This window comes from Oncorhynchus mykiss, chromosome 23 (assembly GCF_013265735.2).
Source record: "Oncorhynchus mykiss isolate Arlee chromosome 23, USDA_OmykA_1.1, whole genome shotgun sequence".
NCBI classification, from domain to species: domain Eukaryota; kingdom Metazoa; phylum Chordata; class Actinopteri; order Salmoniformes; family Salmonidae; genus Oncorhynchus; species Oncorhynchus mykiss.
This window is the reverse complement of record NC_048587.1, coordinates 5,723,510-5,746,009: the sequence shown is the minus strand read 5'-3', so window position 1 is coordinate 5,746,009 and position 22,500 is coordinate 5,723,510. Positions and strand designations below refer to the sequence as shown.

Below are 22,500 nucleotides of genomic sequence, written 5' to 3'. Positions count from 1 at the left end.
AGCTCCGGTATTCCACCAATACAACCTAGATGGACTAGTCCATTTAGTTCTGAATCAGAGCTCTACCAATACAACCTAGATGGACTAGTCTAGTAGTTCTGAATCAGAGCTCTACCAATACAACCTAGATGGACTAGTCTAGTAGTTCTGAATCAGAGCTCTACCAATACAACCTAGATGGACTAGTCTAGTAGTTCTGAATCAGAGCTCTACCAATACAACCTAGATGGACTAGTCTAGTAGTTCTGAATCAGAGTTCTACCAATACAACCTAGATGGACTAGTCTAGTTGTTCTGAATCAGAGCTCCGGTATTCCACCAATACAACCTAGATGGACTAGTCCATTTAGTTCTGAATCAGAGTTCTACTATTCCACCAATACAACCTAGATGGACTAGTCCATTTAGTTCTGAATCAGAGCTCCACTATTCCACCAATACAACCGAGATGGACTAGTCCATTTAGTTCTGAATCAGAGCTCCGGTATTCCACCAATACAACCTAGATGGACTAGTCCATTTAGTTCTGAATCAGAGCTCCGGTATTCCACCAATACAACCTAGATGGACTAGTCCATTTAGTTCTGAATCAGAGTTCTACTATTCCACCAATACAACCTAGATAGACTAGTCCATTTAGTTCTGAATCAGAGCTCTACCAATACAACCTAGATGGACTAGTCTAGTAGTTCTGAATCAGAGTTCTACTATTCCACCAATACAACCTAGATGGACTAGTCCATTTAGTTCTGAATCAGAGCTCTACCAATACAACCTAGATGGACTAGTCTAGTAGTTCTGAATCAGAGCTCCACTATTCCACCAATACAACCTAGATGGACTAGTCCATTTAGTTCTGAATCAGAGCTCCACTATTCCACCAATACAACCTAGATGGACTAGTCTAGTAGTTCTGAATCAGAGCTCTACCAATACAACCTAGATGGACTAGTCTAGTAGTTCTGAATCAGAGCTCTACCAATACAACCTAGATGGACTAGTCTAGTAGTTCTGAATCAGAGCTCCGGTATTCCACCAATACAACCTAGATGGACTAGTCCATTTAGTTCTGAATTAGAGTTCTACTATTCCACCAATACAACCTAGATGGACTAGTCCATTTAGTTCTGAATCAGAGCTCCACTATTCCACCAATACAACCTAGATGGACTAGTCTAGTAGTTCTGAATCAGAGCTCCACTATTCCACCAATACAACCGAGATGGACTAGTCTAGTAGTTCTGAATCAGAGCTCCGGTATTCCACCAATACAACCTAGATGGACTAGTCTAGTAGTTCTGAATCAGAGCTCCACTATTCTACCAATACAACCTAGATGGACTAGTCTAGTAGTTCTGAATCAGAGCTCCGGTATTCCACCAATACAACCGAGATGGACTAGTCCATTTAGTTCTGAATCAGAGCTCTACCAATACAACCGAGATGGACTAGTCCATTTAGTTCTGAATCAGAGCTCCACTATTCCACCAATACAACCGAGATGGACTAGTCCATTTAGTTCTGAATCAGAGCTCCACTATTCCACCAATACAACCTAGATGGACTAGTCCATTTAGTTCTGAATCAGAGCTCCACTATTCCACCAATACAACCTAGATGGACTAGTCCATTTAGTTCTGAATCAGAGCTCCACTATTCCACCAATACAACCTAGATGGACTAGTCTAGTAGTTCTGAATCAGAGCTCTACCAATACAACCTAGATGGACTAGTCTAGTAGTTCTGAATCAGAGCTCTACCAATACAACCTAGATGGACTAGTCCATTTAGTTCTGAATCAGAGCTCCACTATTCCACCAATACAACCTAGATGGACTAGTCTAGTAGTTCTGAATCAGAGCTCCACCAATACAACCTAGATGGACTAGTCCATTTAGTTCTGAATCAGAGCTCCACTATTCCACCAATACAACCGAGATGGACTAGTCCATTTAGTTCTGAATCAGAGCTCCACTATTCCACCAATACAACCTAGATGGACTAGTCCATTTAGTTCTGAATCAGAGCTCCACTATTCCACCAATACAACCTAGATGGACTAGTCCATTTAGTTCTGAATCAGAGCTCCACTATTCCACCAATACAACCTAGATGGACTAGTCTAGTAGTTCTGAATCAGAGCTCCACTATTCCACCAATACAACCTAGATGGACTAGTCCATTTAGTTCTGAATCAGAGCTCCACTATTCCACCAATACAACCTAGATGGACTAGTCCATTTAGTTCTGAATCAGAGTTCTACTATTCCACCAATACAACCTAGATGGACTAGTCCATTTAGTTCTGAATCAGAGTTCTACTATTCCACCAATTCAACCTAGATGGACTAGTCCATTTAGTTCTGAATCAGAGCTCCACTATTCCACCAATACAACCTAGATGGACTAGTCTAGTAGTTCTGAATCAGAGCTCCACTATTCCACCAATACAACCTAGATGGACTAGTCTAGTAGTTCTGAATCAGAGCTCCACTATTCCACCAATACAACCTAGATGGACTAGTCCATTTAGTTCTGAATCAGAGTTCTACTATTCCACCAATACAACCTAGATGGACTAGTCCATTTAGTTCTGAATCAGAGCTCCACTATTCCACCAATACAACCTAGATGGACTAGTCCATTTAGTTCTGAATCAGAGTTCTACTATTCCACCAATACAACCTAGATGGACTAGTCCATTTAGTTCTGAATCAGAGCTCCACTATTCCACCAATACAACCTAGATGGACTAGTCTAGTAGTTCTGAATCAGAGCTCCACTATTCCACCAATACAACCTAGATGGACTAGTCTAGTAGTTCTGAATCAGAGCTCCACTATTCCACCAATACAACCTAGATGGACTAGTCCATTTAGTTCTGAATCAGAGCTCCACTATTCCACCAATACAACCTAGATGGACTAGTCCATTTAGTTCTGAATCAGAGCTCCACTATTCCACCAATACAACCTAGATGGACTAGTCCATTTAGTTCTGAATCAGAGCTCCGGTATTCCACCAATACAACCTAGATGGACTAGTCCATTTAGTTCTGAATCAGAGCTCCACTATTCCACCAATACAACCTAGATGGACTAGTCCATTTAGTTTTGAATCAGAGCTCTACCAATACAACCTAGATGGACTAGTCTAGTAGTTCTGAATCAGAGCTCTACCAATACAACCTAGATGGACTAGTCTAGTAGTTCTGAATCAGAGCTCTACCAATACAACCTAGATGGACTAGTCTAGTAGTTCTGAATCAGAGCTCTACCAATACAACCTAGATGGACTAGTCTAGTAGTTCTGAATCAGAGCTCTACCAATACAACCTAGATGGACTAGTCTAGTAGTTCTGAATCAGAGCTCTACCAATACAACCTAGATGGACTAGTCTAGTAGTTCTGAATCAGAGCTCTACCAATACAACCTAGATGGACTAGTCTAGTAGTTCTGAATCAGAGCTCTGGTATTCCACGGTCATCCCACAGGCTTTTCTACTGTATGTGAAACACACCATGACCACAGGATTCATCATATCTGAGTGATTCATAATGTGATGCTGCTGGGTCTTCCATGGTTCCTCTCGCACTTATACTACAGCGTTGTTCAATACTCCATGCTGATTGGCTAGGAGGGTATATTCTAGAGCGTTGATTCCTCTCAGATATACAGACAGTTGGACAAGATATTGGACACCACCTGAAGTAGATCCACTTAAATATGACAGCAACACATCACTACCCAGTCTCATGTTAACTAGTATAACTAGTCCTCTGATCACCGTCACTACCCAGTCTCTCATGTTAACCAGTATAACTAGTCCCCTGATCACATCACTACCCAGTCTCTCATGTTAACTAGTATAACTAGTCCCCTGATCACCGTCACTACCCAGTCTCTCATGTTAACTAGTATAACTAGTCCCCTGATCATCGTCACTACCCAGTCTCTCATGTTAACCAGTATAACTAGTCCCCTGATCACTGTCACTACCCAGTCTCTCATGTTAACTAGTATTACTAGTCCCCTGATCACCATCACTACCCCGTTTCTCATGTTAACTAGTATAACTAGTCCCCTGATCACAATCACTACCCAGTTTCTCATGTTAACTAGTATAACTAGTCCCCTGATCACCATCACTACCAGTTTCTCATGTTAACCAGTGTAACTACTCCCCTGATCACCATCACTACCCAGTTTCTCATGTTAACTAGTATAACTAGTCCCCTGATCACCATCATTACCCAGTTTCTCATGTTAACTAGTATAACTAATCCCCTGATCACCGTCACTACCCAGTCTCTCATGTTAACTAGTATAACTAGTCCCCTGATCACTGTCACTACCCAGTCTCTCATGTTAACTCGTATAACTAGTCCCCTGATCACCGTCACTACCCAGTATCTGATGTTAACTAGTATAACTAGTCCCCTGATCACCATCACTACCCAGTATCTGATGTTAACTAGTATAACTAGTCCCCTGATCACCGTCACTACCCAGTGTCATGTTAAATAGTTTAACTAGTCCCCTGATCACTACCCAGTCTCTCATGTTAACCAGTATAACTAGTCCCCTGATCACTACCCAGTCTCTCATGTTAACCAGTATAACTAGTCCCCTGATCACTACCCAGTCTCTCATGTTAACCAGTATAACTAGTCCCCTGATCACTACCCAGTCTCTCATGTTAACCAGTATAACTAGTCCCCTGATCACCATCACTACCCAGTCGCTCATGTTAACTAGTATAACTAGTCCCCTGATCACCATCACTACCCAGTCGCTCATGTTAACTAGTATAACTAGTCCCCTTATCACCATCACTACCCAGTCGCTCATGTTAACTAGTATAACTAGTCCCCTGATCACCATCACTACACAGTCTCTCATGTTAACTAGTATAACTAGTCCCCTGATCACCGTCACTACCCAGTCTCTCATGTTAACCAGTATAACTAGTCCCCTGATAACCGTCACTACCCAGTCTCTCATGTTAACCAGTATAACTAGTCCCCTTATCACCATCACTACCCAGTCTATGTAGTGTGGGCCTCTCCCAGTAGGTTGTAGGACCCACACATCAGATAGATAGTGATAGTATAGTCTCCTTACCCCTCTCTGTGGGCCTCTCCCAGTAGGTTGTAGGACCCACACATCAGATAGATAGTGATAGTAAAGTCTCCTTACCCCTCTCTGTGGGCCTCTCCCAGTAGGTTGTAGGACCCACACATCAGATAGATAGTGATAGTAAAGTCTCCTTACCCCTCTCTGTGGGCCTCTCCCTTCTCCAGTTCCTGTATAACTCCCAGTAGGACCTTGATGGTCTCCTGGCTGGAGGAGATCAGGTTCTCCATGGCCTGAAGCTGTGATTTCACGTCCTCTCCTCCCTCCCCTTTCTGAGTCAGTACCGGTACTATCTGCTTACAGGCTCCCCCGGGGTTAACTCCCCCCGTAGTCGCTACGGTCGCTGGTTCAACCCCGCTACTCCTACATCCCAGCGCCTCCCCCGTGGTCCGGGCCGACAGCGTCTGTGGCGAGAACGTCTTTGGCGAGAACGTCTGTGATGAGAACGTTGCCGGTTCATGACACTGTGCCTGAGTAGTGCAGCCAGCGGCCCGCGGTAGCGTCTGAGACTGTAGTCCATTCAGCTCCAGTCCCTTCATTCGTTTGCTCCGTGCTGTCGGGCTCTCCAGACACTCCACCTGGGTCAGAGAGTTCCAGGAGATGGGACCGGTCACCTTGGAGACTGAGGAAGACCCTCTCATGTCCCCCGGCAGAGTCCTGCTAGAGCCTGGCTCCTCCGAGTGGAGCAGAAGCCGTTTCCCGGCCGGACAGTCCGAGGAGTCCAGTTCCCTGTGTTCTAGTCCTTCCAGGGGGTTGGAGTCGACGCTGCAGATCTGGTAGTCGGTGGCCTGTGGGTTGGAGTCGACGCTGCAGATCTGGTAGTCGGTGGCCTGTGGGTTGGAGTCGACACTGCAGATCTGGTAGTCGGTGGCCTGTGGGTTGGAGTCGGGCGTGTTGGAGGGAGAGGGGCCGTCTGTGAGCATCAGACAGTCAGAGTAGAGGACGTCGTCTGTACAGTGCTTCTCCACCGTAGCTATGCACTCCGTAGTATGCAACAAGGCTCTGGTTCTCTGTACTCCTCCTCCTCCTCCTCCTCCACCGCAGGCGCCCCTGTCCCCTAAACGCTCCACAGCTCTGGTTCTCTGTACTCCTCCTCCTCCTCCTCCTCCTCCTCCTCCACCGCAGGCGCCCCTGTCCCCTAAATGCTCCACAGCTCTGGAGTGCTTGACGTCGATGACAAACCCATTGTTGTGGCCCTTGTCTCTCTCCACATGCTTGGTGTGGCTGTGGCCCTTGTCTCTCTCCACATGCTTGGTGTGGCTGTGGCCCTTCTTCCTCTCCATGGGAAAGGTCTTGTAACGGCTCCTGAGGTCCGGGGACGTCTGGACCCCTGTGCTCTTGGTGACGTTGGGGATGGAGCGCCGAGCGGGCACTGTCATGTACTTGCGGTACGCCACCTTGGGGGAAAACGGTTTAGACACATTACAGAGTAAACAACAACAACAACATTGACACATTACAGAGTCAACAACAACATTGACACATTACAGAGTAAACAACAACAACAACATTGACACATTACAGAGTAAACAACAACAACAACATTGACACATTACAGAGTAAACAACAACAACAACATTGACACATTACAGAGTAAACAACAACAACAACATTGACACATTACAGATTAAACAACAACAACAACATTGAGAACCACTCAGCGTTTTGAGACATTATAAACCAGGGTTTACCTAACACCCTCCTGGGGACCTGGAGGGCTACTCATTTAGGCTGTTACCGTAGTTCTTCACAGCTGATTCAAATCATGAACTCATGATGAAATAAAAAGCCTAATGTGCAGCCCTCGGAGTCCCCAGGACCGTGTGTCTTATATTCCACTGGTCCTAGTACAGTAATACATTCATACATGTTCCCCCGAACCAAAGGGAGGGTTGGTTACAGACCTTGTAGGAGCCTGGCTTGCCCCCCTTCCCGGCCATCTGTAGAGCGGCCTCTCTCTGCTCGTTCTGCGCCTCGCAGATGTCCTTGAATCTCACCTGGAGGGCCTTGTTTCTCTTCCGTACCTACGATACAACTTTAATGTCATATTTAAAACATTGGTCTTTGCAACAAACAAAAAAAACATCTTGATGTTATTCTCGATCTCCCAGACAGCACACACCCACGGACACACACATGGACACACACAGACACCGCACACCCACGGACACACACACGGACACACACACACGGACACACCTGCTGCTGTGACCTGCTGCTGGTGTCCAGGAAGGAGTATTTGACCTCCAGGGCCAGCGAGGCGGAAGGGGAGGGGGTGGGCGCCACCTCTGAATCCGACTCGGAGTTGGTGAGCATGCTTTTATCTCCCTCCGCCTTGCTCACCATGGTTCCTTAGAGAGAGAGAGAGAGAGAGATGGTGTTAGTCACTGTGGTGTTGAGAGAGAGATGGTGTTAGTCACTGTGGTGTTTGAGAGAGAGAGAGGAGGGGAGGTATAGTGTTAGTTTCTCTCTCTGATTGGAGACCTTATTCACGGTAGAGGGAGGGAGGGAGGGAGGTATAGTGTTAGTTTCTCTCTCTGATTGGGAGACCTTATTCACGGTAGAGGGAGGGAGGGAGGGAGGTATAGTGTTAGTTTCTCTCTCTGATTGGGAGACCTTATTCACGGTAGAGGGAGGGAGGGAGGGAGGGAGGGAGGGAGGGAGGGATGGAGGGAGGGGAGGTATAGTGTTAGTTTCTCTCTCTGATTGGAGACCTTATTCACGGTAGAGGGAGGGAGGGAAGGAGGGAGGGGAGGTATAGTGTTAGTTTCTCTCTCTGATTGGGAGACCTTATTCACGGTAGAGGGAGGGAGGGAGGGGAGGTATAGTGTTAGTTTATCTCTCTGATTGGAGACCTTATTCACGGTAGAGGGAGGGAGGGAAGGAGGGAGGGGAGGTATAGTGTTAGTTTCTCTCTCTGATTGGGAGACCTTATTCACGGTAGAGGGAGGGAGGGAGGGAGGGAGGGAGGGAGGGGAGGTATAGTGTTAGTTTCTCTCTCTGATTGGGAGACCTTATTCACGGTAGAGGGAGGGAGGGAGGGAGGGGAGGTATAGTGTTAGTTTCTCTCTCTCATTGGAGACCTTATTCACGGTGGAGGGAGGGAGGGAGGGAGGGAGGGAGGTATAGTGTTAGTTTCTCTCTCTGATTGGGAGACCTTATTCACGGTAGAGGGAGGGAGGGAGGGAGGGAGGGGAGGTATAGTGTTAGTTTCTCTCTCTGATTGGGAGACCTTATTCACGGTAGAGGGAGGGAGGGAGGGAGGGAGGGAGGTATAGTGTTAGTTTCTCTCTCTGATTGGAGACCTTATTCACGGTAGAGGGAGGGAGGGAGGGAGGGAGGGAGGGAGGGAGGGGAGGTATAGTGTTAGTTTCTCTCTCTGATTGGGAGACCTTATTCACGGTAGAGGGAGGGAGGGAGGGAGATATAGTGTTAGTTTCTCTCTCTGATTGGGAGACCTTATTCACGGTAGAGGGAGGGAGGGAGGGAGGGAGGGAGGGAGGGAGGGAGGGAGGGAGGGAGGGAGGGGAGGTATAGTGTTAGTTTCTCTCTCTGATTGGAGACCTTATTCACGGTAGAGGGAGGGAGGGAGGGAGGGAGGGAGGGAGGGGAGGTATAGTGTTAGTTTCTCTCTCTGATTGGGAGACCTTATTCACGGTAGAGGGAGGGAGGGAGGGAGGGAGGTATAGTGTTAGTTTCTCTCTCTGATTGGGAGACCTTATTCACGGTAGAGGGAGGGAGGGAGGGAGGTATAGTGTTAGTTTATCTCTCTCATTGGAGACCTTATTCACGGTAGAGGGAGGGAGGGAGGGAGGGAGGGGAGGTATAGTGTTAGTTTATCTCTCTGATTGGGAGACCTTATTCACGGTAGAGGGAGGGAGGGAGGGAGGGGAGGTATAGTGTTAGTTTCTCTCTCTGATTGGAGACCTTATTCACGGTAGAGGGAGGGAGGGAAGGAGGGAGGGGAGGTATAGTGTTAGTTTCTCTCTCTGATTGGGAGACCTTATTCACGGTAGAGGGAGGGAGGGAGGGGAGGTATAGTGTTAGTTTCTCTCTCTGATTGGGAGACCTTATTCACGGTAGAGGGAGGGAGGGAAGGAGGGAGGGGAGGTATAGTGTTAGTTTCTCTCTCTGATTGGGAGACCTTATTCACGGTAGAGGGAGGGAGGGAGGGAGGGGAGGTATAGTGTTAGTTTCTCTCTCTGATTGGGAGACCTTATTCACGGTAGAGGGAGGGAGGGAGGGAGGGAGGGGAGGTATAGTGTTAGTTTCTCTCTCTGATTGGAGACCTTATTCACGGTAGAGGGAGGGAGGGAGGGAGGTATAGTGTTAGTTTCTCTCTCTGATTGGGAGACCTTATTCACGGTAGAGGGAGGGAGGGAGGGAGGGAGGGGAGATATAGTGTTAGTTTCTCTCTCTGATTGGGAGACCTTATTCACGGTAGAGGGAGGGAGGGAGGGAGGTATAGTGTTAGTTTCTCTCTCTGATTGGAGACCTTATTCACGGTAGAGGGAGGGAGGGAGGGAGGGAAGGAGGGAGGGGAGGTATAGTGTTAGTTTCTCTCTCTCATTGGAGACCTTATTCACGGTGGAGGGAGGGAGGGAGGGAGGGAGGGAGGGAGGGAGGTATAGTGTTAGTTTCTCTCTCTGATTGGGAGACCTTATTCACGGTAGAGGGAGGGAGGGAGGGAGGGAGGGAGGGAGGTATAGTGTTAGTTTCTCTCTCTGATTGGAGACCTTATTCACGGTAGAGGGAGGGAGGGAGGGAGGGAGGGAGGGAGGTATAGTGTTAGTTTCTCTCTCTGATTGGGAGACCTTATTCACGGTAGAGGGAGGGAGGGAGGGAGGGAGGGAGGTATAGTGTTAGTTTCTCTCTCTGATTGGAGACCTTATTCACGGTAGAGGGAGGGAAGGAGGGAGGGGAGGTATAGTGTTAGTTTCTCTCTCTGATTGGGAGACCTTATTCACGGTAGAGGGAGGGAGGGAGGGAGGGAGGGGAGGTATAGTGTTAGTTTCTCTCTCTGATTGGAGACCTTATTCACAGTGGAGGGAGGGAGGGAGGGAGGGAGGGAGGGAGGGAGGGAGGGAGGGGAGGTATAGTGTTAGTTTCTCTCTCTGATTGGAGACCTTATTCACGGTAGAGGGAGGGAAGGAGGGAGGGGAGGTATAGTGTTAGTTTCTCTCTCTGATTGGGAGACCTTATTCACGGTAGAGGGAGGGAGGGAGGGAGGGGAGATATAGTGTTAGTTTCTCTCTCTGATTGGAGACCTTATTCACAGTGGAGGGAGGGAGGGAGGGAGGGAGGGAGGGGAGGTATAGTGTTAGTTTATCTCTCTGATTGGGAGACCTTATTCACGGTAGAGGGAGGGAGGGAGGGGAGGTATAGTGTTAGTTTCTCTCTCTGATTGGGAGACCTTATTCACGGTAGAGGGAGGGAGGGAGGGAGGGAGGGAGGTATAGTGTTAGTTTCTCTCTCTGATTGGAGACCTTATTCACGGTAGAGGGAGGGAGGGAGGGGAGGTATAGTGTTAGTTTCTCTCTCTGATTGGGAGACCTTATTCACGGTAGAGGGAGGGAGGGAGGGAGGGAGGGGAGGTATAGTGTTAGTTTCTCTCTCTGATTGGGAGACCTTATTCACGGTAGAGGGAGGGAGGGAGGGAGGGGAGGTATAGTGTTAGTTTATCTCTCTGATTGGAGACCTTATTCACGGTAGAGGGAGGGAGGGAGGGAGGTATAGTGTTAGTTTCTCTCTCTGATTGGAGACCTTATTCACGGTAGAGGGAGGGAGGGAGGGAGGTATAGTGTTAGTTTCTCTCTCTGATTGGGAGACCTTATTCACGGTAGAGGGAGGGAGCCCTGGTGACGTGGGCTGGGGTGATTACACACAGACAAAGGGGTTTCCCTCTGAGTTAGTGTGTACAGACAGGTAATTAGAGAAACTAACAGCAGGTTAGATCACTCAGCCTTGTATGAAAGCAGGACACGTGTGACCTTGTTCTCAGTCAGTTAATTGCTCATTTGCTGTAAGGCCTAAGGAAAAGGACCTGTGTCATTGCGTGAGAGAAAGGCTCAGGGTGATGTGCAGCAGAATCAAGCCCCTATAATGAATTATTACATCATTTATTCTCTATTCTTAGAACATTTGAAAGTAATTGTATCATAGCAACAAGCCTCATGTGTTTGTTCTGTCCAGAACCCTGACGTTCTGATTGGTACGATGGAGTCTGTTATCTATTCAACTGTGTGTTTGTTCTGTCCAGAACCCTGACCTTCCCCTTGATACGATGGAGTCTGTTATCTATTCAACTGTGTTTGTTCTTCTTATTCTCATAGTTCATAGTTCTCTCTCTCTCTCTCTCTTTCTCTCTCTCTCTCTTTCTCTCTCTCTCCCCCCCCTCTCTCTCTCTCTGTATCTCTCTCTCTCTATTTCTCTCTCTCCCCCCCCCCCCCCCCCCCCCCCCCCCCCTCTCTCTCTCTCTCTCTCTCTCTCTCTCTCTCCCTCTCTCTCTCTGTCTCTCTCTCCGTCCCCTCTCTTTCGTCTCTCCGTTCTCGATCTGTCTGCTGACTGTCTGACAGCTGTTCTACTCTTGGTTTCTCTCTGAATGAGGTCAGTGATGACTGTGATGGTGCCTGAGAACACATCAAACTTCCAGTGTCAGAAGTGAAAACCACAAAACCAAACATTCCACATGTCTAAAATATCTCAGAGATAATGATGAGAGTTTCAGGATTATTAGAATTCAGACACAGCAGATAATGATGAGAGTTTCAGGATTATTAGAATTCAGACACAACAGATAATGAGTGTTTCAGGATTATTAGAATTCAGACACATCAGATAATGATGAGAGTTTCAGGATTATTAGAATTCAGGCACAACAGATAATGAGTGTTTCAGGGTTATTAGAATTCAGAATTCATTCTCAAACAGGAGTCTGGTTTACACTGTAGTACTGTAGATGAGTACAGAGTTTATCCTCTCTCTCTCTCTCTCTCTCTCTCTCTCAATTCAATTCAATTCAAGGGCTTTATTGGCATGGGAAACATGTGTTAACATTGCCAAAGCAAGTGAGGTAGATAATATATAAAGTGAATATATAAAGTGAGAAACAATAAAGACATTACAAATGTCATATTATATATATATATACAGTGTTTTAACAATGTACAAATGGTTAAAGGACACAAGATAAAATAAATAAACATAAATATGAGTTGTATTTACAATGGTGTGTGTTCTACACTGGTTGCCCTTTTCTCGTGGCAACAGGTCACAAATCTTGCTGCTGTGATGGCACACTGTGGAATTTCACCCAGTAGATATGGGAGTTTTTCGAATTCTTTGTGGATCTGTGTAATCTGAGGGAAATATGTCTCTCTAATATGGTCATACATTGGGCAGGAGGTTAGGAAGTGCAGCTCAGTTTCCACCTCATTTTGTGGGCAGTGAGCACATAGCCTGTCTTCTCTTGAGAGCCATGTCTGCCTACGGCGGCCTTTCTCAATAGCAAGGCTATGCTCACTGAGTCTGTACATAGTCAAAGCTTTCCTTAATTTTGGGTCAGTCACAGTGGTCAGGTATACTGCCGCTGTGTACTCTCTGTGTAGGGCCAAATAGCATTCTAGTTTGCTCTGTTTTTTTGTTAATTATTTCCAATGTGTCAAGAAATTATATTTTTGTTTCCTCATGTCTCTGTCTCTCTCTCTCTCTGTCTCTCTGTCCACCCCAGTAGTCTGTCTCTCTGTCCACCACAGTAGTCTGTCTCTCTGTGCACCACAGTAGTCTGTCTCTCTGTCCACCACAGTAGTCTGTCTCTCTGTCCACCACAGTAGTCTCTCTCTCTGTCCACCACAGTAGTCTGTCTCTCTGTCCACCACAGTAGTCTGTCTCTCTGTCCACCACAGTAGTCTGTCTCTCTGTTCACCACAGTAGTCTGTCTCTCTCTGTCCACCACAGTAGTCTGTCTCTCTGTTCACCCCAGTAGTCTGTCTCTCTGTCCACCACAGTAGTCTCTCTCTCTGTCCACCACAATAGTATGTCTCTCTGTCCACCCCAGTAGTCTGTCTCTCTGTCCACCACAGTAGTCTGTCTCTCTGTCCACCACAGTAGTCTGTCTCTCTGTCCACCACAGTAGTCTGTCTCTCTGTCCACCCCAGTAGTCTGTCTCTCTGTCCACCACAGTAGTCTATCTCTCTGTCCACCACAGGTCTCTCTCTCTGTCCACCACAGTAGTCTGTCTCTCTGTCCACCACAGTAGTCTGTCTCTCTGTCCACCACAGTAGTCTGTCTCTCTGTGCACCACAGTAGTCTGTCTCTCTGTCCACCACAGTAGTCTGTCTCTCTGTCCACCACAGTAGTCTCTCTCTCTGTCCACCACAGTAGTCTGTCTCTCTGTCCACCACAGTAGTCTGTCTCTCTGTCCACCACAGTAGTCTGTCTCTCTGTTCACCACAGTAGTCTGTCTCTCTCTGTCCACCACAGTAGTCTGTCTCTCTGTTCACCCCAGTAGTCTGTCTCTCTGTCCACCACAGTAGTCTCTCTCTCTGTCCACCACAATAGTATGTCTCTCTGTCCACCCCAGTAGTCTGTCTCTCTGTCCACCACAGTAGTCTGTCTCTCTGTCCACCACAGTAGTCTGTCTCTCTGTCCACCACAGTAGTCTGTCTCTCTGTCCACCCCAGTAGTCTGTATCTCTGTCCACCACAGTAGTCTATCTCTCTGTCCACCACAGGTCTCTCTCTCTGTCCACCACAGTAGTCTGTCTCTCTGTCCACCACAGTAGTCTGTCTCTCTGTCCACCACAGTAGTCTGTCTCTCTGTCCACCACATGAGTCTGTCTCTCTGTCCACCACAGTAGTCTGTCTCTCTGTCCACCACAGTAGTCTGTCTCTCTGTCCACCACAGTAGTCTCTCTCTCTGTCCACCACATGAGTCTTTCTCTCTGTCCATCCCAGTAGTCTGTCTCTCTGTCCACCCCAGTAGTCTATCTCTCTGTCCACCACAGTAGTCTCTCTCTCTGTCCACCACATGAGTCTTTTTCTCTGTCCATCCCAGTAGTCTGTCTCTCTGTCCACCACAGTAGTCTCTCTCTCTGTCCACCACATGAGTCTTTCTCTCTGTCCATCCCAGTAGTCTTTCTCTCTGTCCACCCCAGTAGTCTGTCTCTCTGTCCACCACAGTAGTCTGTCTCTCTGTCCACCACAGTAGTCTTTCTCTCTGTCCACCACAGTAGTCTGTCTCTCTGTCCACCACAGTAGTCTTTCTCTCTGTCCACCACAGGTGTCTGTGCTACACTGTTCTTACTTCACGCGTCGCCCCCCCATTAACCAATCACAGGATGTGAACAGCACAGTCCGGTCATCTGTCTCTGCATTGCCACCCAACAGTAAACAGGCAGGACCTTGTCCGTCTCTTGTCGTATTGGACCTTATTAAAATGTCTAGATCTCTGCTGAACCACACGTGTTCACTCTGTCATGTCTGTGTCAATGTGTGATTGATTGTGGAACCGGTAGTTCAAGGTTTAATGTATGTATTCACCCACCTCTGTCTGTAGAGGCGCCCTTCCAACACAAGTGACCGTGTTAATAATTGACATGAGGGCCACATACAGCAACAAGGAGTCTATATACAGGGGGTACCGGTACCGAGTCAGTGTAGAGGGGTACCGGTACCGAGTCAGTGTAGAGTGGTACCGGTACCGAGTCAGTGTAGAGGGGTACCGGTACCGAGTCAGTGTAGAGGGGTACCGGTACCGAGTCAGTGTAGAGGGGGTACCGGTACCGAGTCAGCGTAGAGGGGGTACCGGTACCGAGTCAGCGTAGAGGGGGTACCGGTACCGAATCAGCATAGGTTGGTACCGGTACCGAGTCAGTGTAGGGGGGTACCGGTACCGAGTCAGTGTAGGGGGCTACTGAGTCAGTGTAGGGGGGGTACTGGTACCGAGTCAGTGTAGAGGGGCACCGGTACCGAGTCAGTGTAGAGGGGCACCGGTACCGAGTCAGTGTAGGGGGGTACCGGTACCGAGTCAGTGTAGAGTGGTACCGGTACCGAGTCAGTGTAGGGGGGTACCGGTACCGAGTCAGTGTAGTAGGGCACCGGTACCGAGTCAGTGTAAGGGGGTACCGAGTCAGTGTAGGGGGGTACCGGTACCAAGTCAGTGTAGTAGGGTACCGGTACCGAATCAGTGTAAGGGGGTACCGAGTCAGTGTAGGGGGGGTACCGGTACCGAATCAGTGTAGTAGGGTACCGGTACCGAGTCAGTGTAAGGGGGTACCGAGTCAGTGTAGGGGGGTACCGGTACCGAGTCAGTGTAGGAGGGTACCGAGTCAGTGTAGGGGGGGTACCGGTACCGAGTCAGTGTAGGAGGGTACCGAGTCAGTGTAGGGGGGGTACCGGTACCGAGTCAGTGTAGGGGGGTACCGTTACCGAGTCAGTGTAGGGGGGTACCGATACCGAGTCAATGTAGGGGGGTACCGGTACCGAGGCAGTGTAGGGGGGTACCGATACCGAGTCAGTGTAGGGGGGTACCGGTACCGAGGCAGTGTAGGGGGGTACCGGTACCGAGGCAGTGTAGGGGGGTACCGGTACCGAGTCAATGTAGGGGGGTACCGGTACCGAGTCAGTGTAGGGGGGGTACCGGTACCGAGTCAGTGTAGGAGGGTACCGAGTCAGTGTAGGGGGGGTACCGGTACCGAGTCAGTGTAGGGGGGTACCGGTACCGAGTCAGTGTAGGGGGGTACCGATACCGAGTCAATGTAGGGGGGTACCGATACCGAGTCAATGTAGGGGGGTACCGGTACCGAGGCAGTGTAGGGGGGTACCGATACCGAGTCAGTGTAGGGGGGTACCGGTACCGAGTCAATGTAGGGGGGGTACCGGTACCGAGGCAGTGTAGGGGGGTACCGATACCGAGTCAATGTAGGGGGGTACCGGTACCGAGGCAGTGTAGGGGGGTACCGATACCGAGTCAGTGTAGGGGGGTACCGGTACCGAGTCAATGTAGGGGGGTACCGGTACCGAGTCAATGTAGGGGGGTACCGGTACCGAGGCAGTGTAGGGGGGTACCGATACCGAGTCAGTGTAGGGGGGTACCGGTACCGAGTCAATGTAGGGGGGGTGCAGGTTAGTCGAGGTCATTTGTTCATGTATGTAGGGCTAAAGTGACTATGCAGAGATAATAACCAGCGAGTAGCAGCAGTGTAAAAACCAACGGGGGTGTTCTGTGTCACATCCTCAAGTAGCACTAAGTAGTCGGAAAGATTATTATTTCCAAGGTCTCTTCTCCTCATAAATACATGGAGTATGTTTGCTCTGTTTGTGAGACGGTTAGAGAGATATACGGCCTGTATCATGTTGTCTCTCGCTCTAGTGACGGTAGAGAGATACGGTCTGTATCATGTTGTCTCTCTCTCTAGTGACGGTAGAGAGATACGGTCTGTATCATGTTGTCTCTCTAGTGACAGTAGAGATATACGGTCTGTATCATGTTGTCTGTCTCTCTAGTGACGGTAGAGATATACGGTCTGTATCATGTTGTCTGTCTCTCTAGTGACAGTAGAGATATACGGTCTGTATCATGTTGTCTCTCTAGTGACAGTAGAGATATACGGCCTGTATCATGTTGTCTCTCTCTCTAGTGACGGTAGAGATATACGGTCTGTATCATGTTGTCTCTCTCTCTAGTGACGGTAAAGATATACGGTCTGTATCATGTTGTCTCTCTCTCTAGTGACGGTAGAGATATACGGTCTGTATCATGTTGTCTCTCTCTCTAGTGACGGTAGAGATACACGGTCTGTATCATGTTGTCTCTCTCTCTAGTGACGGTAGAGATATACGGTCTGTATCATGTTGTCTCTCTCTCTAGTGACGGTAGAGATATACGGTCTGTATCATGTTGTCTCTCTCTCTAGTGACAGTAGAGATATACAGTCTGTATCATGTTGTCTCTCTCTCTAGTGACAGTAGAGATATACGGTCTGTATCATGTTGTCTCTCTCTCTAGTGACAGTAGAGATATACAGTCTGTATCATGTTGTTTCTCTCTCTAGTGACGGTAGAGATATACGATCTGTATCATGTTGTCTCTCTCTCTAGTGACGGTAGAGATATACGATCTGTATCATGTTGTCTCTCTCTCTCTAGTGACAGTAGAGATATACGGTCTGTATCATGTTGTCTCTCTCTCTAGTGACAGTAGAGATATACGGCCTGTATCATGTTGTCTGTCTCTCTAGTGACAGTAGAGATATACGGCCTGTATCATGTTGTCTCTCTCTCTAGTGACAGTAGAGATATACGGTCTGTATCATGTTGTCTCTCTCTCTCTCTAGTGACGGTAGAGATATACGGTCTGTATCATGTTGTCTCTCTCTCTAGTGACAGTAGAGATATACGGTCTGTATCATGTTGTCTGTCTCTCTCTAGTGACAGTAGAGATATACGGTCTGTATCATGTTGTCTCTCTAGTGACGATAGAGATATACGGTCTGTATCATGTTGTCTCTCTCTCTAGTGACGGTAGAGATACACGGTCTGTATCATGTTGTCTCTCTCTCTAGTTACAGTAGAGATATACGGTCTGTATCATGTTGTCTCTCTCTCTAGTGACGGTAGAGATATACGGTCTGTATCATGTTGTCTCTCTCTCTCTAGTGACGGTAGAGATATACGGTCTGTATCATGTTGTCTGTCTCTCTAGTGACGGTAGAGATATACGGCCTGTATCATGTTGTCTCTCTCTCTAGTGACGGTAGAGATATACGGTCTGTATCATGTTGTCTCTCTCTCTCTAGTGACGGTAGAGATATACGGTCTGTATCATGTTGTCTGTCTCTCTAGTGACGGTAGAGATATACGGTCTGTATCATGTTGTCTCTCTCTCTAGTGACGGTAGAGATATACGGTCTGTATCATGTTGTCTGTCTCTCTAGTGACAGTAGAGATATACGGTCTGTATCATGTTGTCTGTCTCTCTAGTGACAGTAGAGATATACGGTCTGTATCATGTTGTCTCTCTAGTGACAGTAGAGATATACGGTCTGTATCATGTTGTCTCTTTCTCTAGTGACGGTAGAGATATACGGTCTGTATCATGTTGTCTGTCTCTCTAGTGACAGTAGAGATATACGGTCTGTATCATGTTGTCTCTCTCTCTAGTGACGGTAGAGATATACGGTCTGTATCATGTTGTCTCTCTCTCTAGTGACGGTAGAGATATACGGTCTGTATCATGTTGTCTGTCTCTCTAGTGACAGTAGAGATATACAGTCTGTATCATGTCGTCTCTCTCTCTAGTGACAGTAGAGATATACAGTCTGTATCATGTTGTCTCTCTCTCTAGTGACGGTAGAGATATACGGTCTGTATCATGTTGTCTCTCTCTCTAGTGACGGTAGAGAGATACGGTCTGTATCATGTTGTCTCTCTCTCTAGTGACAGTAGAGATATACGGTCTGTATCATGTTGTCTCTCTCTCTAGTGACGGTAGAGATATACGGTCTGTATCATGTTGTCTCTCTCTCTAGTGACAGTAGAGATATACGGTCTGTATCATGTTGTCTGTCTCTCTCTAGTGACAGTAGAGATATACGGTCTGTATCATGTTGTCTCTCTCTCTCTAGTGACGGTAGAGATATACGATCTGTATCATGTTGTCTGTCTCTCTAGTGACAGTAGAGAGATACGGTCTGTATCATGTTATCTCTCTAGTGACAGTAGAGATATACGGTCTGTATCATGTTGTCTCTCTAGTGACAGTAGAGATATACGGTCTGTATCATGTTGTCTGTCTCTCTAGTGACGGTAGAGATATACGGTCTGTATCATGTTGTCTGTTTCTCTAGTTACAGTAGAGATATACGGTCTGTATCATGTTGTCTCTCTCTCTAGTGACAGTAAAGATATACGGTCTGTATCATGTTGTCTCTCTCTCTAGTGACAGTAGAGATATACGGTCTGTATCATGTTGTCTCTCTCTCTAGTGACGGTAGAGATATACGGTCTGTATCATGTTGTCTGTCTCTCTAGTGACAGTAGAGATATACAGTCTGTATCATGTTGTCTCTCTCTCTCTCTCTAGTGACGGTAGAGATATACGGTCTGTATCATGTTGTCTCTCTCTCTCTCTAGTGACAGTAGAGATATACAGTCTGTATCATGTTGTCTCTCTCTCTCTCTCTAGTGACGGTAAAGATATACGGTCTGTATCATGTTGTCTCTCTCTGTCTCTCTAGTGACGGTAGAGATATACGGTCTGTATCATGTTGTTTCTCTCTCTAGTGACAGTAGAGATATACGGTCTGTATCATGTTGTCTCTCTCTGTCTCTCTAGTGACGGTAGAGATATACGGTCTGTATCATGTTGTTTCTCTCTCTAGTGACAGTAGAGAGATACGGTCTGTATCATGTTGTCTCTCTCTCTCTCTAGTGACAGTAGAGAGATACGGTCTGTATCATGTTGTCTGTCTCTCTCTCTCTCTAGTGACAGTAGAGATATACGGTCTGTATCATGTTGTCTGTCTCTCTCTCTAGTGACAGTAGAGATATACGGTCTGTATCATGTTGTCTCTCTCTCTCTCTAGTGACAGTAGAGAGATACGGTCTGTATCATGTTGTCTGTCTCTCTCTCTAGTGACAGTAGAGATATACAGTCTGTATCATGTTGTCTCTCTCTCTCTCTAGTGACAGTAGAGAGATACGGTCTGTATCATGTTGTCTGTCTCTCTCTCTCTCTAGTGACAGTAGATATATACGGTCTGTATCATGTTGTCTGTCTCTCTCTAGTGACTGTAGAGAGAGATACGGTCTGTATCATGTTGTCTCTCTCTCTAGTGACAGAAGAGAGATATACAGTCTGTATCATGTTGTCTCTCTCTCTAGTGACAGTAAAGATATACGGTCTGTATCATGTTGTCTCTCTCTAGTGACGGTAAAGATATACGGTCTGTATCATGTTGTCTGTTTCTCTAGTGACGGTAGAGATACACGGTCTGTATCATGTTGTCTGTCTCTCTAGTGACGGTAGAGATGCATGGTCTGTATCATGTTGTCTGTCTCTATATCTCTCTTGATATCCTGATCAATAACCTGATCCATAACCTGATCAATAACCTGATCAATAACCTGTCACACTGCAATACATTTCCATATGGAGCAGTTGACTTGGAGAAAGGAAGGTTGTATTTGTTCATTTCAGCAGTATGGGAATAGTAATGAATTAGTCCTAGCTGGTGTGTGTGATGACCATCGTTGTGACTCCTATTACATCACAAACACACGCCTCACTGTGAGACAGACTAGCCGGGTTTGAGAAGGAGGGAGCTGCTGTGTGTGATGACCATCGTTGTGACTCCTATTACATCACAAACACACGCCTCACTGTGAGACAGACTAGCCGGGTTTGAGAAGGAGGGAGCTGGTGTGTGTGATGACCATCGTTGTGACTCCTGTTACATCACAAACACACGTCTCACTGTGAGACAGACTAGCCGGGTTTGAGAAGGAGGGAGCTGCTGTGTGTGATGACCATCGTTGTGACTCCTATTACATCACAAACACACGTCTCACTGTGAGACAGACTAGCCGGGTTTGAGAAGGAGGGAGCTGCTGTGTGTGATGACCATCGTTGTGACTCCTATTACATCACAAACACACGTCTCACTGTGAGACAGACTAGCCGGGTTTGAGAAGGAGGGAGCTGCTGTGTGTGATGACCATCGTTGTGACTCCTATTACATCACAAACACACGTCTCACTGTGAGACAGACTAGCCGGGTTTGAGAAGGAGGGAGCTGCTGTGTGTGATGACCATCGTTGTGACTCCTATTACATCACAAACACACGTCTCACTGTGAGACAGACTAGCCGGGTTTCAGAAGGAGGGAGCTGCTGTGTGTGATGACCATCGTTGTGACTCCTATTACATCACAAACACACGTCTCACTGTGAGACAGACTAGCTGGGTTTGAGAAGGAGGGAGCTGCTGCTGCTGTGGTCACAGTTTTGAACGGGAGACAGAGATCACACATCAGCAGCTCTGAGAGAGAGTCGTGTGAACCTCACTGTCATGTTAAAATACACTGTGTCACTCTTAACACCCCAATACACCGACTAGATCACCCAGAGCTCCTTTCAAAAGGGGGGTGGAGTCATGGAAACACCACAACTGGCCTCAAATCACGTTGCCCTAACTACAGAGAGAGAGAGAGGGAACGAGAGTGTAACGGAGAGGGAGGCAGCCACAGAGAGAGAAGGGAATAGAGAGAGAGGCAGAGGCAGAGGCAGCCAGAGAGAGAGAAGGGAAGAGAGAGAGAGAGGCAGAGGCAGGAGGAGAAAGAAGGGAAGAGAGAGAGGGGCAGAGGCAGCCAGAGAGAGAGGCAGAGGCAGGAGGAGAGAGAAGGGAAGAGAGAGAGGGGCAGAGGCAGCCAGAGAGAGAGGCAGAGGCAGGAGGAGAGAGAAGGGAAGAGAGAGGCAGAGGCAGCCAGAGAGAGAGAAGGGAAGAGAGAGAGAGAGGCAGAGGCAGGAGGAGAGAGAAGGGAAGAGAGAGAGGGGCAGAGGCAGCCAGAGAGAGACAGAGGCAGCCAGAGAGACAGAGGCAGCCAGAGAGAGAGGCAGAGGCAGGAGGAGAGAGAAGGGAAGAGAGAGAGATGCAGAGGCAGCCAGAGAGAGAGGTAGATGCAGGAGGAGAGAGAAGGGAAGAGAGGCAGAGGCAGGATGAGAGAGAAGTGAAGAGAGGCAGAGGCAGCCAGAGAGAGAGAAGGGAAGAGAGAGAGAGGCAGAGGCAGGCAGAGAGAGAGAAGGGAAGAGAGGCAGGGGCAGCCAGAGAGAGAAGGGAAGAGAGAGAGAGAGCCAGATGCAGATGGAGAGAGAAGGGAATAGAGGCAGAGGCAGGAGGAGAGAGAAGGGAAGAGAGAGAGAGAGAGAGGCAGCCAGAGAGAGAAGGGAAGAGAGGCAGAGGCAGGAGGAGAGAGAGAAGGGAAGAGAGGCAGAGGCAGCCAGAGAGAGAAGGGAAGAGAGAGAGAGAGGCAGATGGAGAGAGAAGGGAAGAGAGATAGAGGCAGGAGGAGAGAGAAGGGAAGAGAGAGAGAGGCAGAGGCAGCCAGAGAGAGAGGCAGAGGCGACCAGAGAGAGGCAGAGGCGGCCAGAGAGAGAGGCAGAGCCGGCCAGAGAGAGAGGCAGAGCCGGCCAGAGAGAGAGGCAGAGGCGGCCAGAGAGAGAGGCAGAGGCGGCCAGAGAGAGAGGCAGAGGCGGCCAGAGAGAGAGGCAGTGGCAGCCAGAGAGAGAGGCAGTGGCAGCCAGAGAGAGAGGCAGAGGCAGCCAGAGAGAGAGGCAGAGGCAGCCAGAGAGAGAGGCAGAGGCAGCC

The 22,500-nt window shown here is 48.0% G+C and overlaps 2 protein-coding genes across 7 annotated transcripts in view; one reads left to right on the top strand and one right to left on the bottom strand.

The window, feature by feature from the left end:
• LOC110514830 (dedicator of cytokinesis protein 1) overlaps positions 1-22,500 on the top strand; it is a 538,819-nt gene that overhangs the window by 253,137 nt on the left and 263,182 nt on the right. The window lies entirely within an intron of this gene.
• LOC118943911 (inhibitory synaptic factor 2A-like) overlaps positions 6,778-22,500 on the bottom strand; it is a 34,269-nt gene continuing 18,546 nt past the window's right edge. Inside the window, exons 2-3 of the mRNA XM_036960812.1 lie at positions 7,336-7,487; positions 6,778-7,160 (exon numbers count right to left, since the gene is read on the bottom strand). Coding sequence (XP_036816707.1) covers positions 6,981-7,160; positions 7,336-7,482 — 327 coding nt within the window. The 5' untranslated portion in view covers positions 7,483-7,487 and the 3' untranslated portion in view covers positions 6,778-6,980. The remainder of the gene's footprint in view (positions 7,161-7,335; positions 7,488-22,500) is intronic.